At 35.1% G+C, this 18,337-nt stretch overlaps 1 protein-coding gene across 1 annotated transcript in view; it reads right to left on the bottom strand.

Annotated features, from left to right (window-relative positions):
- Positions 1-3,183: 3,183 nt before the first annotated feature.
- ANKAR (ankyrin and armadillo repeat containing) overlaps positions 3,184-18,337 on the bottom strand; it is a 77,449-nt gene continuing 62,295 nt past the window's right edge. Inside the window, exons 17-23 of the mRNA XM_012663644.1 lie at positions 16,077-16,199; positions 12,874-13,032; positions 12,028-12,145; positions 8,471-8,580; positions 6,667-6,863; positions 5,382-5,428; positions 3,184-3,445 (exon numbers count right to left, since the gene is read on the bottom strand). Of these exons, the coding sequence (XP_012519098.1) occupies positions 3,198-3,445; positions 5,382-5,428; positions 6,667-6,863; positions 8,471-8,580; positions 12,028-12,145; positions 12,874-13,032; positions 16,077-16,199 (1,002 nt within the window). The 3' untranslated portion in view covers positions 3,184-3,197. The remainder of the gene's footprint in view (positions 3,446-5,381; positions 5,429-6,666; positions 6,864-8,470; positions 8,581-12,027; positions 12,146-12,873; positions 13,033-16,076; positions 16,200-18,337) is intronic.

The following is an 18,337-nucleotide window of genomic DNA, read 5'->3' as shown; positions in this document are numbered from 1 at the left end:
ATATTTTGTGGGGAAAGGATGAACTGATGCTGGCGGCTGGAAAGAAAAACCTTGGAAGAAGTACAGTTATTCTGCTGAATACTGGCCCCATATCTTACAGGCCTAGATCTTTCTCCTCTTTCTCAAATCAGGATAGGAGAAGCTATTTTTTGACTCCTAATGAAACAGGAGCCTGACTTCTGTAATGAGAGAGCAATTTTAGAAAGGTAGCCAGATCAATGTTGTATCAAACCAGAGAATTCCAAATTGAAACAAAAGGTGACTTTCTATAACAAAATATATGTTATTCATTTTTAAATTTATGTTATTAGGTATCCTCTCTGGAATAAATGGGATGTCTATATATTTTTTAAAGTCCATCTGAGATTTAAAAAATTTGATATGAATAATCCCTCAAATATGTATTGTACTCTTTAGTTTACCACATACATTCACATACATTATAAGTTGTATTTAATCAGATGAACATAAATGAGATGAAAAAGTAGGGAGTTTTTTGGAAAATTTTTTTTTAATCTGAAAGTTTATATTGCAGATATCATAAGTTTATCACTTTATTTCTGCCTAGATTAAAATAACTGAATGTACTGTCCTGTGAATATAATGACAATGCTACTGACTGTTTAATATCCTTGAGAGATTTTACCAGTAAAGGTTTATATTACATCATCTATATTGGACCAGGGTGTTAACTTTATAATCAGTGACTTGCATTATTGAGAAACTTGGGGTTAAGAATAAAAATATAGAATGGGAAACATTTCCTATTTTAATTCTACCTTAAGGTGATTTCCCTTTTGGGAAGTTTCATAGGTAATTCTTTTTTAGGATTGTAGAGTATTATTTTATGATCATCCATTTTATCCTAGAAATAGAAAATAGAATTGTATATGAGGGAATATATGGAAATAGTCAATATTTATAAAGCTTTGCATTTTTTTTGAGACAGTCTTGTTCTATGACCCTGAGTAGAGTGTAGTGGCATCATCATAGCTGACTGCAACCTCCAACTCCAGGGCTCAAGTGATCCTCCTGCCTCAGCCTCCTGAGTAGCTGGGACTACAGGTGTGCACCATGATGCCTGGCTAATTTTTCTATTTTTAGTAGAGACAGGGTCTCACTCTTGCTCAGGCTGGTCTCTAACTCCTGAGCTCAAGTGATCCTCTTACCTTGTCCTCCCAGAATGCTAGGATTACAGACGTGAGCCACCATGCCTGGCCAGCTTTGCATTTTTAATGTGAAATTGCTATATAGATTTGATAGAATTGGTTAGTACATATCATTTAAAAGAAACTATTAATATTAGATTGTGAATTCACATTTTACATTTGGATTTGCATTCTGTATCTGTGAATCTGAATTCGCAGAGAAGTGTAATTATTTCCTGTGGCTTTTATAATGAGAGTACATATAAACTATGGAAGAAAATTTATCAAAATTTTCCCCACTATTACAAATATTATAAAATAGGGATAGCTATGATCTAAGTTTTTAAAATTTCAAAGTGTAAAACTCGTTCCAGGTTTTATAATCACACATGTCAAAATTGAGTTCATGATATAAATAAGGGAACCTACAGATAAAGAAAATGGGCAAGTTCTAGAAGCCTTCCATACCTAGGCCTTTCAGTATTTATTTAACCATAAGGTAGGGAAAAGGAAAGAAGGAAGGGAAGGGAGAGAGAGAGAAACAGGGAAAAGAAAAGTAAGGGAGAACATTGAACTCTAAATTGGTGAACATACGTGCCAAAGTTATCTTAAAATACACTAGGAGGCAGGTAAATTGTTGAAATCCTCTGTATCTTGAGGGTTTTTACATTTTCAGAAGCTTAATATTAATATTTCCATTAATATGAATTCTCATCCTTAATGGTACTGAATAAGTGACATAATTTCTCATCATTTGAATTATTTGTCCCTTCCTAGTATAAAATATGCCATTTTCCCTTTGTATTTTCTATATTTTAGTCCATCCATCAGAAAGTTGTGACTCAAAGGAATTAAGATAATTTAGAATTAAATTTGAAAGTTAAAGAGAATTCTTACTTTGCAGTGGTTAAGAACACAGGCTATGGACTGACAGAAAGTCCTAAGAACATGTAGTTACCATCATCACCGTCATTACTGTTGTGTTAAGGTATGTTGGGAAGAATAACTGTTAATTAATATGTATGTTCAATGCTTACTGCAGTCCAGGTAGAGAATGGATTATAGCAAGACCTTCGGACTGTATGGAGGCAATTGAGCAAAGTGGATGAAGAAAAAGCAGGGCTTTAAAGAACACAGAAACCTAGCTTGCTTTTGTATAACATCTCTCTGCAGCTGTACACTAGGAAAAGCAGACATACACAAAAACTTGGCACATATTGGAAACAGCGTTCTTTGAGCAAAGACATCAATCATATGATTCTAAGCCACAAAGAATATTATCCGTCCAGCTGTGAACCAAAGACATTCTCTATGAATATGGAAGGCTAGGTGTAGTGGCTCAGGCCTGGTAACCCCAGCCACTTGGGAGGCTGAGGCAGGAGATCACTTGAGGCTGGAGTTTGAGATTACCCTGGGCAACATAGCAAGACCCTATCTCTAAAATAATAAATAGATAAATAGAAAGAAAGAGAAGAAGGCAGGAAAGAAAGAAGGAGGGAAGGGAAGGGGAAACAGATGAGGAAAGGGAAAAGGGAAAGAGAAAGGGATGAATACTGGTAGCCACATCTTTTAGCCATACTTATGTACTTTGATGGGCAATGATTTCAGATTTTATTTTTAAATAAGGATGCACAGTTCAGGTTTTGGAAGCCTGGTGCATCTGTAATATTTATTATTAAATATCTTGAAGTATTACAGTGAGTGTTAACATGTGGGCCACTTTGAATCAGACTACTTTAGCTCAGCTTACCAACTTAAAAATGTTTCTAACTCTTGAGATACACACACACACAAACACACACTAGTTATACCACACATGTCAGCTGATAAATTTTAGTAAGTTTAAGTGTAGACATTGTATTACAGAAATCCTACTTTTTTTTTGAAACCATAACTCTGACCTGATATTAAATTCTAATAGATATACAAAGGAAAATCTATTTAGTATCAATATCAAGACCTTCCATTCAAAAAGATTGCTCAGTTATGTATATTTTACTATAATTAAAATAAAATTTTAAAAGATTGCTCAGGACTAAAATGCTTTTATTAGCCTTCAGCAGGTTCTGGGTTGGCTTTCTGTACATGCTTCCCAAGTTGATTCAAAGACACTATTCTTGGTCTTGATACATTTATGATATCCGATGTAATTGCAGATGAAAAAGAAAAAATATTATGGGAAACCTTGGTCTTTTTTGTTGCTTTGAAGAGTCCCATGAAGTTAGTTATAGGAGGTATTAAAGTCAAAGAATCTCTTGGTTGAATTTTAGATTTTGATTTTCTTCGGTGTTCTTTCCCTAAAAATTAAAGAGCTGCAATTAAATATCTCTTAAGCCTAAGAGCTCTAGGTATAGTCTCATTACTTCCAGTTCTGTATAGTTCTATTTTCTTTTCTTTTCTTTTTTTTTTTTTCCGAGGTAGAGTTTCACTCTTTTGCCCTGGCTAGAGTGCAGTGGCATCCTCATAGCCCACTACAACCTTACAACCTCAAAATTCCTGGGTTCAAGCAATCCTCCTGCCTCAGCTTCCCAAGAAGCTGGGACTACAGGCACATGCCACTGTGCCCAGCTAATTTTTCTATTTTTAGTAGAGACGGGGGTCTCGGTCTTGCTCAGGCTGGTCTCGAACTCCTGACCTCTCAGAGATCCTCTAGCCTCAGCCTCCCAGAGTGTTAGGATTACCAGCATGAACCACTGTGCCCAGCCTCTATTATTTTTTTTTTTTTTTTTAGACAGAGTCTCGCTTTGTTGCCCTGGCTAGAGTGAGTGCCGTGGCGTCAGCCTAGCTCACAGCAACCTCAAACTCCTGGGCTCAAGCAATCCTTCTGCCTCAGCCTCCCAAGTAGCTGGGACTACAAGCATGTGCCACCATGCCCAGCTAATTTTTTCTATATATATATTTTTAGTTGTCCAGATCATTTCTTATTTTTTGGTAGAGATGGGGTCTCGCTCTTGCTCAGGCTTTTCTTGAACTCCTGACCTTGAGCTATCCACCCGCCTCGGCCTCCCAGAGTGCTAGGATTACAGGCGTGAGCCACCGCACCTGGCCTTATTTTCTTTGCACAATGAAAACATACTAAGAGAACAGATCAGTAGCTTCCAGACTTTTGTCAGAGACCAAAAATTTATAGGGACCACTATATGATTTGCTAACTTTTTATTATGTGCTAATAAAAGAACAAATGCTAACTACTTTAAACATCCTTTTGTAAAATAAAGGATATTTTAACACCAAAATAAATTGTAAAGGGCATTATCTCAAAATGATGGACTTCACATTTAATGAAATTAATTTTATCACAAACTCACTACATTGTCCTTAATTTTTCTTATGTTACCACAAATCTGCAAAAACCTTATCAGACCATTACTGGTACACAGATTGTTGTTTAGAAACCAGTATTTAAGTGAAGAAGAGTGAGACTGAGTTTATTCTTTGATATAAATTACTTACATGAAAGAAGCTATACAAAAAAATGGATATTCTTCTATCCATGATATTCAGAAATATAGCCTCCACATATAATTAACTTCCCTCAGGTGTTCCCTGAATAAGTGAAGTTCTTTCCTCTCCTTTTAATGACTCTCTATTCTCTCCCTGTCTGTTTGTGACCCCGGCAAACTGATCTTGATTTCTGAATGGTTCTATCCTTGATTTTGATAACATACCAAGTAAGACTGATTTGGATCCTACCCTAAGCATGTATCAACAAGCACTAAGCATATGCATGAAATTAATAAGTTATTTTATTCCCCATTATATGTCTAATAGGAAGGAATAAGTAATATTATAAGATCTGGACCCTGATCTCTGCAGACCTAGTCCACTCAAATATCATGTACCAAATATGTACAAAACTGTACGGAGTATCAATGTAAAAAATGTAGTCTTTGCCCTAAGAAGTTATAGGTAGACAAATTGTACAAGAAACAATAGCAAGACCATTATTTAAGTCATACTTATGTTTTGTTTAAATAATGACATTTCTATGCTCATAGCTTGAGAAAAAGCAAAGAGGGATCTCTGTCAAGTGATATTAGTAGGGAAGACCTTAAAAGAAATGATTAACATGGGCTTGTAAATAGGAAGATATTTGAGTATATATGAAAGAAATGTTTACAGTTAAACCTTTTTTTTGATAGCCTCTACATTTTGAATTTTTAGAGATGGAACAAAGAATTATAAAGTGTCAGTGCTAGAAGTGACCACAGAAATAAAAAAAAAATATATTACCTTTTTTAAAGACAGGAATTATGGATGGTCCTCCATTCTTCTCCAGACTAAAAGGAAAACATTTTTATCAACTAATAAAATAAACGAGGATATAGTTCACCTAGAAAAAATATGTGACAAAATATATGAAGACTTATTCCAGGTACCATGTTCAATGCCTGATGGCCTAATTTATATATGTTACCTGTATTAACTATGCATGCTACCTGCAGGTATTTTATATTTAGTCACTCATTCACTTCAAACATTTGGACCATTAAATCTGCTTGAAATGAACAGGGGAAGCTTTATGGAAGAAGAGACACTTCGGCTGGGTTTTGAAGAAAATAGTTCTGAAAAAGGGACATATTTTTCTAATTCCCACAAAGTTGCCATATGGGCTAGTGACTATGTAAAATGCTACTTACATTATTTATCCTAAATTAATTTTTTGAGCCAATGAAAAAATACTTAACATTGCCAATTATAACAATTATAATTTAGGTTCCCTGGCTTATTATATAAAATTAGGTAAATCAGTTTTGGATTTTTGATTTTTCAAAGAATTATTAAAGTGACTCTAAAGATGTACTTATTCTCTGTACTTAAAATTGTTTTATGTAAACATGATACACTACTGGGTCTTATTCCATTATCATCCAGTTAATAATATATCTTGAGTAGTTCTATTTCCTATATGAATATCACCACTTGCAAAGAAGACTTGTAATTCACCTACGTCTACAGAAAAAGAGAAAATATGTCCACAGTAAAGAGATTCTCCTCTCCTCCCTTTTTTCAGAGACTTAGGTTCATGATGAAACTGCAACATTGAGGCAAAATCCTCTGAGTAAATGCCTGGCAAACTTCACCGTAACTCCAACCACTGGGTCTGATTTTCCACCCTAGGAATTTAATCTTGCTTTGGATCAAGTCCAGAAGACCCATTTGATGCTAAAGTCATGTTGGTGTTGCTTTTGTCTCAGAACTCTCAAATGTACCCCTAGTCTACTAAAAAATGGCTTCCTGGATCAGATGTGGAGGCAACAAGACTCCCAAAAACTTTTCTAAAGTGTGAATAATTCTGGCCAGGTAGTTGTGTTCTTGTCTGCACCTACAAGACTGGTGCTGAGGTGAAATTAAAACAGGCTTTGGCAGTGGACATTGAGAATGAAGTTTATCCTGCAGTATACAAGAGATAAATTCATATCAAAGATAGTTCTCATTGTTTGATCTTTCTTAAACTTCCTTAAAATTTCCTCTATCAATTATTTCACTGCTGCAACTTTAAATATAGGAACAATACCTTAAGGAAGGAAGTCCCACTGTTCGTTGCATTTGAAATTCCTTTAAAAATGCTGGGTTAATACTTGCATCTCTGCTGATATTATTTGTTAAACGAAGGAACTGATTAGGTTTATTCCTGCATTCCTTTAATAGGATGCGGAAAGCATTTGCATTGTAAGTTAGGTAGCCAAGAGCGCAGGAGCAAGCTGCTCGAACCTAAAAGAAAAAAACAATTCTTTCTTAATTAATATGCTTTGTTCTTAAAATGTCTAACCCAGTGCTCTAATTAACTACTTCACAGGAAAGTCTCCGTAGATATGTATGTAAACTGATGGGAATCTATGGATAGAAGCATAGTCATATTTTTAGAGGGCTGTCAACTGCCATCGATTGCTAGTGGTTGTTCTCAATCTTAACTGCATTTTAGAATCATTGAGAGTGTTAAAAAAAAAAAAAAAAAACACCAACTAATTCAAAATCTCTTGGTAGAAAATCGGGGCATTTGTATTTTTTTTTTAAAATGTGACAGTTGATTCTAATATGCAGCCAGAGTAAGAACCTTTGAGTTTGAACTAAGGCAGTGGAACGCAACCTTGGTTGTACATTGGAATCACCTGGATAACTTTAACAATTATGCCTGGGTTCTTACCCTAGAAACTATTGTTTAATTATTTTGGGGTATAGCCTGGCATAGGGAATTTTCCAAAACCGCTCAGGTGATTGTAATAGGAAACCAGGAAAGAGACAAGTAGGCTAAAAATAGCCACTTAGGAAAGCAATTCAGTTTTCCACTGGTAAAAACAATAAAAGAAACACAACTATCAGGCCACAGGACTCTAAAGTAGTGCTTTCTTTGAAGGAAGTACCCTTTGCCTGTCACCCTGAAGTAATTAGAGGTTGTTCATATGATTAATTAAAATATACTGCTGGGTAGTTGTTAGGGAATCTGATAGTTGGTAGCATAAAAAATTTCATAGAACAAACAAAAACCAGGCAGGCCCATGCAGGGGACCAGAAAGTTAACATACTGGTCTTTACATTGGCATCTGGCTTCTCATTATGCCCTTGAAAATCCTGGACCTGAGGTCAGCTGTTGGAAACTTGTTAAAAATGCAAATTCCAGGGCCCAGCTGAGATGTATTGGATCAGAAACTCTGGGAATGGGGCTGAGCAATCTAACAAGCCCCCCAGGCGACTCCTAAAGTTGGATTAACACTGCTTTACACCTTAGGGGAAAAAAGTGGGGGAACACTCAGAGGCAAACCACTGCTGTGGCCAGCATGGCTTCTTTCACACAGCTCACTTCTAACCCTGCTTGGCAGATAAGGAAAACTATCGTGTGGATTCTACTTTCATTCATTCCAAATTATAGAAATAATTTGGTGAGATCACAAAGTCACCAGTGTTTGTTAGATAAAGTATAAACATTTTAATTATAAATTTCTGTATTGTCAATGTACAAATTGTAGATTGAATCTTAATTCCAGCATTAAGATGGCTGTTACTCCATAGGGTTTTTATTTTTTAATTCAGAGACTAATTTGAACAGATACTTCTTTTTAAATATTTAATTACAATTGGTTTATACTGTTTTTGTAATTAAAATCCTAATTTTGTCTTAGAGTTCAAACAAAGGTACACTTTTTATGGGAATCAGAATTTTGGATAGCAGATACCACTAATTGGTACTAGAAAAATCATCAAATTTTAAGTTAGTAACATGAGCTATATAACATAGCCAATCAGTAGAGAAATTAGCCCACAGAGTGAGAGAGAGGCAGATTATATTTTTAATGTATCCAACTTTAGAATTTTGTTTTTACCTCTTCTATTCCGGAGTACAAATGGTAGCAGAGACGTTGGATTATTCGTAATGTGGTAAATGCTTCTGGAATACCATTTCTAGATTGAGCCAAGCTAGCTATTAAATTCCCTATAAATTAAACAAGAAAAATGCTTGTGTTATTTAACTGATATAAACTGATTTGTTTGTACATAGCATTAGAAAAGGTCTGCACCACAAAACATCTCTGTTAATGAAGCAGCACTGAGAAAAGGCATGTATATGTAAACTTCCCTCAAAATTATGGTTTTCTGTCACGAACAGTAAAAGTTATATGAGTTTATGTAAGAGTGGAAAATTTGAAAATTAGAGATTTTATTCCTCCCATGGCTTCAGAATATATTTTAAGGTTTTCAGAGTTTTTTTAAAAAAATGACTATGACCTATAATGATTGAATTACCATAAGAAAATTTAATATGTTCTTTTTGCAGTTCAAATTGCTCCAGCAGAATTGACGGGGAATAGACCGAGAGGCACACGGAAGTATAGCAAAACAGGTTATGTTACGCCGGTGTGCTCAGAGGGGACTCGCCACCAAATTCTGAGCCGTGAACAAAGAACGTAGCAGTCTTTTATACATTTTGCTCAGGGAGGGAGTCGGGCACAGTTACAATGAGGTTATCTTTAGTGGGGGCAGGGTCTTGAGCCACCTTGGTGCCTGAAAGCAGTTTACAGAGGCAAGAGTGACAGCTGTTAGGGGAGATAGCAGGGGTGGAGACTTGTCAGTGGAATTTTCCACTTCAAAATGGCTTTAAGAGCTTAATGGCATTTTAAAATGAAGCAATGTATTACTTATTGAAGTTTAAAATCATTGAATTTCTTATCATAAAAAGAAATGTTTTGGGATTAAAAATAATAAAATGTCCCAGTAATTAAAACAAATGTGCAGATACCAACTTAATGCTATTTCATTCATATCCATGTTTAAAGATATAAATGTTTTTATATTTGTGTGTGGATACTTCATTGATATATGAACTGAGTTTTGTTCTCCTTGTATTTTTTCCTGGCCTCCATTGTAAGCCAAGAAATTCTTTGTGTTTATTGCCTCAGAATGGGGAAGACTGGATTATATTGTCTAAAGCAAAAATTGTCTGAAGGTAAGCTCTATTTAAAGTTAAAAAGATGCCTTTGAAGATGGGAAGTTAAAAATGGGAAACAAATGGACGAAGCAGAAAATCTAAAACTGAGAAGAAAACTAAGGTTTATAGTTCTCAAAGGAGTAGAAGCAGGAACTTTGGAGAATACCTAATGTTGCTCCATAAATTAATATTACTATATTAGAGACAGAAATGGTCTCAGGAGTTTTGCAGGGCTTTGCCCTGAAGGAATACGTGAACCTGTTAGTTTGCATATCAAAAGCTGCTTCACCTCAGGAGGGCACCTCAAAGGTCAGTGGCAGCTGCTTTGCTGCAGTCTCAGACCTGAGGTTCTGGCTTGTTTTGAATGACAAAGCAGGTCTGCAAGGAGCCACAGGATGAGAGCTGATCAAAGCCCGCTGGACAGACAGACACCTGTGGCTAAAAACAATAAGCCTAAGGGACAGTTCCTGCTTGACTTCTGACCACCTGTCTCCATTTGCAATTACTAGATAAAGAAATACGGAGCCACTATATCTCTGTTTAACCCTTCTGTTAAGTGATAGCTTTATTTTAGAACTTAGAAATTTGTATTTGAAAGATTTTGTAACCAGAATTAGTTAAGGATCTATAGAAGCTTTTTGAAATACTTTCAACCTAAAAAGAACTACCTGTTATTATGTAAACCTGTTACCCCTGGCAACCGATCACTGTACCTATAAATACCCATGTAAAACTTCACTCAGGGCCTTGCGATTGATGGGGATATCGTAAGGACCCTTGAGTACCCCCGCTTTGCCTTTTATCTTTATAAATCTATAAAACTATACCTTTGTCTCTGTGTATTATTTTATTTCTATTATTTTCCATTTTCTCTTATTTTCTTATCCTTTGTGACAACCCCTACCTAAGGGACCCGATTTTTTGCTGGGAGCGTAGCTAACTCCCCACAACCTAAGTGGAAAACGGGACCACTTGGCAACAGAAATCCCAGTCTTGCAAAGCTTCTGTGCCTTTGGAGCCTCTTGTGGGAACCATGTTGACTTGGATACTGAGCACATCAGTTATTTCACAATATACCTAAGGCCTGAATGTCAGGCTTTACCTGAGATACCCCAGACATGCCTATGACTCTGGTGATGAAGTACAGAGAAAGTCTAGTCATTTTTAAGATTCAATTCTCCCCCAACCTGTGGAAATTAATTTAATATTTGAAAGCTAGTATAATGTGACATTTCTTTAACACAATAGCTTGTGGAGTAAAATTTAAACCCCCTACAATTGTTTTTTGGAATCATAGAATTACTATGACACTGAATAATGTTATTTCCATGAAAATATATTTAATAACTTAAACATTTTTTTCTACCTAGTTTCCATCAGAAAGTTTTCACTTGCTTCATTTTTTCTTACTTAGCGTGCAAATTATACTCCATAAAAATATAATTCTAGGGCAGCAAGTGAAGTTTCCTTTGATGATCCATTTTAGTTAGAAAAAAAAAACCCCAAGTACCTTATTTATTTATTTTGTCAGTAGTTACTGCATATGACTGTCATTCTGACACTATTTTATGTCACTTTGAGAGTGCTATGTCATGTTCAATTGAGTATTGTTATTTTGAGGAGGGGGGACAAGGTCTTGCTCTGTTGCCCAAGCTAGAGTACAGTAGTGTCATCATAGTTCACTGCAACCTCGAACTGCTCGGCTCAAGCGATCCTCCAGCCTCAGCCTCCTGAGTAGCTGGGACTACAGGTACACACCACCACATCTACCTAATTTTTCTATTTTTTGTAGAAACAGAGTCACACTATGTTGCTAAGGCTGGTCTTGGAACTCCTGGGCTCAAGCAATCCTTCTGCCTAGGCTCCCAAAGTGCTAGGATTGTAAGTGTGAGTCACTGCACCTGGCCTAAATATTATTGATTACCTATTATGTGTAACCTGGTAGGTTAGGTCTAGAGTAGATGCAGTTACACAATTAGTATTAAATGTATCAAGAACTCTTGGGCCATTTTGCTTTGGTATGTTGCATAGTGATGTAGAGAACTCTTAAATATTAGCAAAATGTGCACACTTGGACAAAAGGAAACCAGACAGAGGTATATCAACGTAAATCTGCCACTACTATTATAAATCAGGGTGTAAATTTTGTTGTTGGTAGTTCATAGCTGAATTCTCATTTTATATCCTGGAAAAAGTAATTAGGAGTTTGAAAAAGTGCTAAGGAAAAGCAAAAATGTGTGGGTTCAGAGTTACTCTGCTCCTATTCCGGTGCAGAGTAGAGGCCCATTGTTCCAATGGAGACTTACCATGGAGTTCCATATAGATAAATACACGTTCATTCTTCAAACTGTGTGACAGGGTATCAGGTGTATTATTTTATTGTTGCTTAGATTACAGAAAAACTTTTTGAAAATAGTTTTATGTGGCTACAATTAGCTTCTAGTCATTTCTTACCTGTCAAGACAATCGTAGAAGTCTGAACTGAATACAGACTGTCAACTAAAATAGTAACACCTCTTGCAAACAAAGTAATATGGTCCACATCTATAATGACTTTAGCTAATACAATAATCTAAAAACAAACAAACAAAAAAAGCATAGAATCATTGAACATTTTCTACTCAGCTTTTCTAATTAAGCTTTTATGATTTTTTTTTTTTAATATTTCTTAGGAGGATCAAGGTGGGTTTTTAGGTGGGATTCAACAGAAGCAGCACGGGGTGGTGGGAGGAGTTAGAGTACTTGTTCCTATCTGGTCATAGCAATGACCATAGTAGGCCATATTATTCTTCCTATAATGTTTGCAACTTCTTTGCATCCTAGAAATGTGGGTTCATAGAAACTTCTTCTTCTAAAGGGCACAGGATAGAAAATGAAGGGAGAATAAGACTGAGAAGAACCCAGATACATGTAGTTATTATAGGGATGAAGAATCAGTGTGATCAGCTAAAGATCTGCAGTTAGAAAACCTGTCTTAGATGCTAATGTGTTTCTCTACCTATTTCTTTATAATGTGGGCGTGATAAAAATACTACTACCTCCCTATCAACCTCACAGGACTGTTAAAAGCATCAGATGAGGTGTAAAGGCAAAAGTGCCTTATAACTTGCAAAATTCTATATAAATGAAGAAATCCTCATCGATAATGGAGTTTTTATGAGGTCGGAGGGGCTAGTGTGCAAAGTACTAAATTTTTAAAAATCAGTAAACATTTTTCTGGACCCCCCTCCAATTTTTCAAACTTTCAAGTTATCACTAAAATGACATATTAATTTGAATCGTTAACCTCTGATTTTATACCTGAAATGCTGCCATTGCCTTCTCAGTTTCAACTGTTGACTCAAGGAAAGGTTCAAAAATAGATATGGTCATTGTTCCCCTTTCCAATATTAAATATTGTTGAAAGCGATTATTGAAGGCAAAAAGAGTTAATGCATAGCCTGCTCTTAAGCAAATATCCTAGAAATAGAAACATCATTATCTTTAACTTACTTCATTTATCATGTTATTCAACATAATAGACTTTGAATCAGTGCCCATTAAAATATATTGTATTCTTATCACTGGGGGAGTAAAATATGTCATTATCGGGGAAAACAGGTAACAGAGAGTTACCGCAGCCTGTTATTGAACAGATACAATAGAGACTAGGTTATAATGGCAGATAGAAGAAAAGAGAAAACATTTTAATTTTCAAAGACAATTTTAGATTACTGATTATGCACATGAATACCTAAATGGTAAGAGGAAATGCAATAATTTTATTAACCATCAACTTTTTGTTTCAACATATTTTCAACATTTCAAAGTAGAGTTGATAAATCAAAACTTCCTTTGTATAGCATGCTATATATTGCATCCATGCATTGTGGGATTGTCTATTATCATCTCTAAAAATAAGCTCACTTATAAAATTCTATTGTACTGTATTCTAAGGAGGAACAGGAGACAGTAATTTACTTTTTGATAATCATATTTTTTCACTTGCTAAGCCTGAAAAAATCATATTTTAATATTCTGAGGCTGGGCAAACAGCAAAAGCCAATTTCTCCCTTAGTCTGCTTGCCAAAGCTGTGTAAGTATGATAGATCTTTCAGAAAGACCCAAGAGATAAAATCTACTAAATTTTACTTTTAATATTAAAAATAAAATTATTAATAATTACATTAAAATTATTACTATGCTATTTGAACAGTGTAGTACACATACAGAGAGAACTCATTAGTCTTAGTAAATTTTCCTCTGCCACATTAACCATTATATTAAAATGTTATATGCACATATTGAAATATAGATAAAATGATATGATGCTTGAGATTTGCTTAAAAAATAATATGGGGGAGTGAATGAGTGAGTGGATATATAGATGAAATAAGATTGGGTATGAGTTAATAATTGCTGAAGCTGGGTCATGGGGATATTTAAGTTCATTATGCTACTCTCTTATTCTATATATATTTGAAATTTTCCATAATAAAATTACATACACATACACAAAGTAGTCAGCCAGCTATAGGCAAGAGGGTATTAGGTATAGTCAAAGGAATAAGGAACTAGGTCTCAGTCATGGACAAAGGGTAGATTAATAACAGATAGCAGAATAGAACCTGGAGTCAAGTAGGAAAGAAAGGCAATGAGAAATGAGCCAAAGGGGCATGCGTTGGGTATCAAGGTCCAATAGAGGGAAGTGAGAGAAGTAAGCTAGGACTTGAACCATTTCCACTTCTTTTCCATGTAGGTTTTGCTCCTACGTTATCCCTGTGGAAGTCTACAATAAATAATTTAAAGTGCCTGGTTATGTTTCAAAATGAATCCCACAGCTTGACTACTCCACCATGCCAGTATCAGAAGCAGGATAATACCAAGTTGGCTATTCCCAGTCCAGAGGACTGAAACTTAATCCGTGATGACAGATATTTTTCCATACTTTTTTTCCTGAATATCAACTGTCTTACACTCTTTACTTCATATATCCTTTCATTTACCTACCTACTGAGGTAGTTATACCCATTGGTTGCCTATTTTCACTTTGTGAATGGGAGAAGAGTGCCTGTTATTTATGCTCACTGGCATCTATTCAAAAGTACATTTATAATTAATTAGATCATATAATTAATTCAAAAAGAGTAGACTAACAGTAACTAAAATACTAAGACTAATTTTATGTGCCTTTGAAAATCATTTTCATTGGTCTATTTCACATATTATTCTAGTTTTATAGCATGAGAAGAACTAAATTATAATTTTAAAATTAACACATAATTATTTGATCTCCATGTAAACAAGATCAATGTGGTAGGAGTTTTAAGAATCTGGGTTAAGCGACTTAATCTTTATTGCACTCCTGTCATTATCCATAAGGTAGCTATTCATCCAAGTGACCTATTTAGTTACTGAACATCTCTCCCTCCCCACTAATTTCTGCTACAGGTCTGTGTAATCTGACATCTCCCACTATAGGTTTAATTAAGGACCACATTAGTTCAGTACTTTCTCCAAAGCCCTCAGAGTACCATGGGGCAAGTAGGTTTAAGAGAAACTTAATATAGTATAAGAAACCCTAGAAAATTTTAACTCCACATTGTGATGATTCTTAGAATTAAAAATTTTGGCCAAGACTAGATCAGTCCTTTGGTTTATCCTTACACCTAGTTCTCTAAGATCCACTATATCTGTAGAACTGATGCACAAGGATATATTTATTATGAGCCAAGTGTAGGGTCCAGAGGGAGAAACAGGTGGTAGCAGACTGGGAGGGAAGGGAGAATGCTTTAGAGTGGAATGTGTAGTAGAAGAAAAGGGAGAAGAGTGTACATGAGGAACAGGGTATGGAAGTGAAATGTGGGGCGGGGGGGAACAGAGTAGAGGGTAAGGTGGCTTAGAGAATCAGACATTAATTTAGTTTCCTCACCCTATTATTAATATTTCCCATAACTTTATAGCAGTACTTCTTTTTGTGTACCGCAGTAAAATGTGATATTTAAAAAAAAAAAAAATAACACAACTTCAATCTCACTTCCACCCCCAACTCTCCTTTGTCTTTCTAAAATCTCTGAGAACCGAGAGAGACACTTACTGATGGCTAAATGCACTGTAGACATTGGGTCCTGTTTTTCTAGGGTAATGCTATTGAAAGTGTGGCCTGTGGACCAGTGACAGTCCACAAAATCATTGACAATGGGACAACAGAAATTGAGAATAAACATTTAAAAGAAACCTCAGTTTAATCCAGAATAGAAGAGATTTGGTTTTTTTTTTTTTTTGGCTCATCACCAAGCATTAAAATTGCTGCACTTCAAAGATGAAATGTGACAACTCTGAAAACTATGAAGCTGTATTATCACATCATTTTGAACTAATGACGTATAAAGAGATCTTCTACATTTCTTTTCTTAAATACTACATTTGAATATTGCCATGAAGAAGACTTGATGATAATTTGACAACGTGGTCTAAAAACCATTTTCTTCTAAATGAGCTTGAATATTTTGTAAAAGTATTACCTTATCTGTTGAGTGAAGAAGATAAAGAACATCAGCATACTCAAATCCTTCATTTTCATGTAAGTCTTTTTGAAACGAATCATTCCGTAAGACAATGCATGCCAAGGAAAATGCCACTTCAACCTAAATATGTAGTTTTCAAAAATCAATTTATTTTTCATTCATGCTTTATCAAATGACATATTTCATTGTACAAACATTTATATAGGATACATTGTGGAACAATACTATAAAATCTGCTAAAATATCCACTGGTTCCAGTTCTCTGGCTAGTATTTAAAGAGTGGCACTTACAACTTCTGGAGGAATGACCCTCATAATTTTTAACAGCTGGGAAAATATCCTTCCTCTCTGTGTGTAGGGACAATCACAGAGTTCCATTCAAGGGCACTGGGGGAGCCAACTAGGGCCAGCAGAGCATGTAAGGAAGTATTATCCTAAGTGCATAGCTGTATCCCTTTCGTGAATTTTTTTTTTTTTTTTTAATTTTCTGGCATGGGTTAAAAAGCTGCTTGGACTTAAAAAAAAAAAAAATTTAAAAATTAAAGTTAGTATGTGTGCTAATGAAGTCTGCAATTACAGAACCTAAGAGCCAAGCCCATTAGGTCTGTAAGGCAAGAGTTTGTCATCAGGGCCAGGACTCAAGCAGCAAGCCAGAGGTCTAGGTTGGTGGCTGCATCGTCTTGGAAATCAAGACAAAGCCAGGCTTGACTTTCAGGAGCCCCGTTTTGATAATAAATTGGCACAGGGATTTCATGTGAATGATATTATGTAGCAAGAAAACTTAGACCTTGAACGAAAATCTGTATATCGGTTGAAAATGAGAGTCGTAACCATTGATTTGCCTTATCCGTTTGATGTTTTGAAAATTCCAGTAATTATTTTTTTGCAATGAATATGGATACCACATAGTACTTTGGTGTTACCTGTTTTTAAGAAATAAAGTCTTTGGTTCACTCGGAAAAAAAAAAAAAAAAAGCTGCTTGGAACTGCTTGTTAGCTACAGACCACTGAGTTGTAAAGCTTTAATGCAATACCTATTAATTTGAGCAAAGCTTTGGGGAGCAGTACTGAGCAGTAGTTTTTCTTCCTCTAGTTCTGGAGTCATTTAATGAACATTCTGAAGCCCCTTAGGAAGATGAACCTTGTATACTGGGACTCAATAGGTAAGTTTTTAAAGTGCTATCCTATGCATTTCTGTTAAAAATATTATGAATTTGAAAAGCATGGTTATTGAATTATTGTGAAATGTTTTGTCCATTATAGATTATCTTGAGGAAAAGTATTGAAATGTATTTATGTTCTAACAAGTTTCAAAACTCACTGAAAATGTGTACTAAAATATAGATGGATGCAATTTTGAAGTAAATAGTTTTACCATGAAAATGCCTATTTTAAAATAAATATGTATTTTTATATGGTATTTTCAATAGTCTTATGGAATTTACTTGTACTTTAAGTCAGTGTAGTTTTTATTTATAATTTAATCCAAAAGATTGCTAGCATATTCTTCTTCCTTTTGTTTCCCTAATCAACTCCTGCAATAAAATAACCTCTTTCATAGCCAGAAAGGCTACATAACTTAAGACATCTTTTCTGATAACAAACACATTCGTTAAAAGAAACAATGTTGTTTACTTACATATTTTCCTCCTATGTTATTTATATTTCCTCATCTCCAACAGAGCCTATACCAAATTTTGAGGAGAAAATGTATTTTTTGCTATTATAATTTCCTGCCTGGCCAACTATATAGATGTCATGAATTTCTAAAGCCTTGGTAAAAAGATTTGAATAGCTGTGAATGTCATTTTATTGAAGTCATTTTACTAGAAGTAAAGAAGAGTGAATGACTTCTTCAACAACTCCCAATGATTCTTCATCATGTCCAGCCTTGAGAAAACGGCCAGCCAACAGAGGCTGCTTGGTGGAAGGTAGGGCTGCTTTGATGGTGTAATACTGGTAAGATTCACATATATTTGAGAATGTTGCCACTGAAGTCATAGATCCCCATCATCCCCACCCAGTTATAGCAATCAATATCTGAGGAGGTAGGGAAGAAGTTCTGTGAATAAATAATCAAATATCTGAGGAAAAAATTTATTTGAAGAGTAAAGATGTAATAAGATTTTCTTATTTGAAGAAATCATATTTTAATAAAATTTACTACTATCTTATGGTTTGTAGCCACCTTTTTTTGTTTAAAACTTCTAGGATTTTGTTTAAAAGGTTAAATATTTTTTTATGCTTGTGAGCTTACA

Source organism: Propithecus coquereli, unplaced genomic scaffold, assembly GCF_000956105.1.
Source record: "Propithecus coquereli isolate 6110/MARCELLA unplaced genomic scaffold, Pcoq_1.0 Scaffold82, whole genome shotgun sequence".
NCBI lineage: Eukaryota > Metazoa > Chordata > Mammalia > Primates > Indriidae > Propithecus > Propithecus coquereli.
The sequence above is the reverse complement of the archived record's forward strand: the minus strand, read 5'-3'. Positions and strand labels throughout refer to the sequence as shown.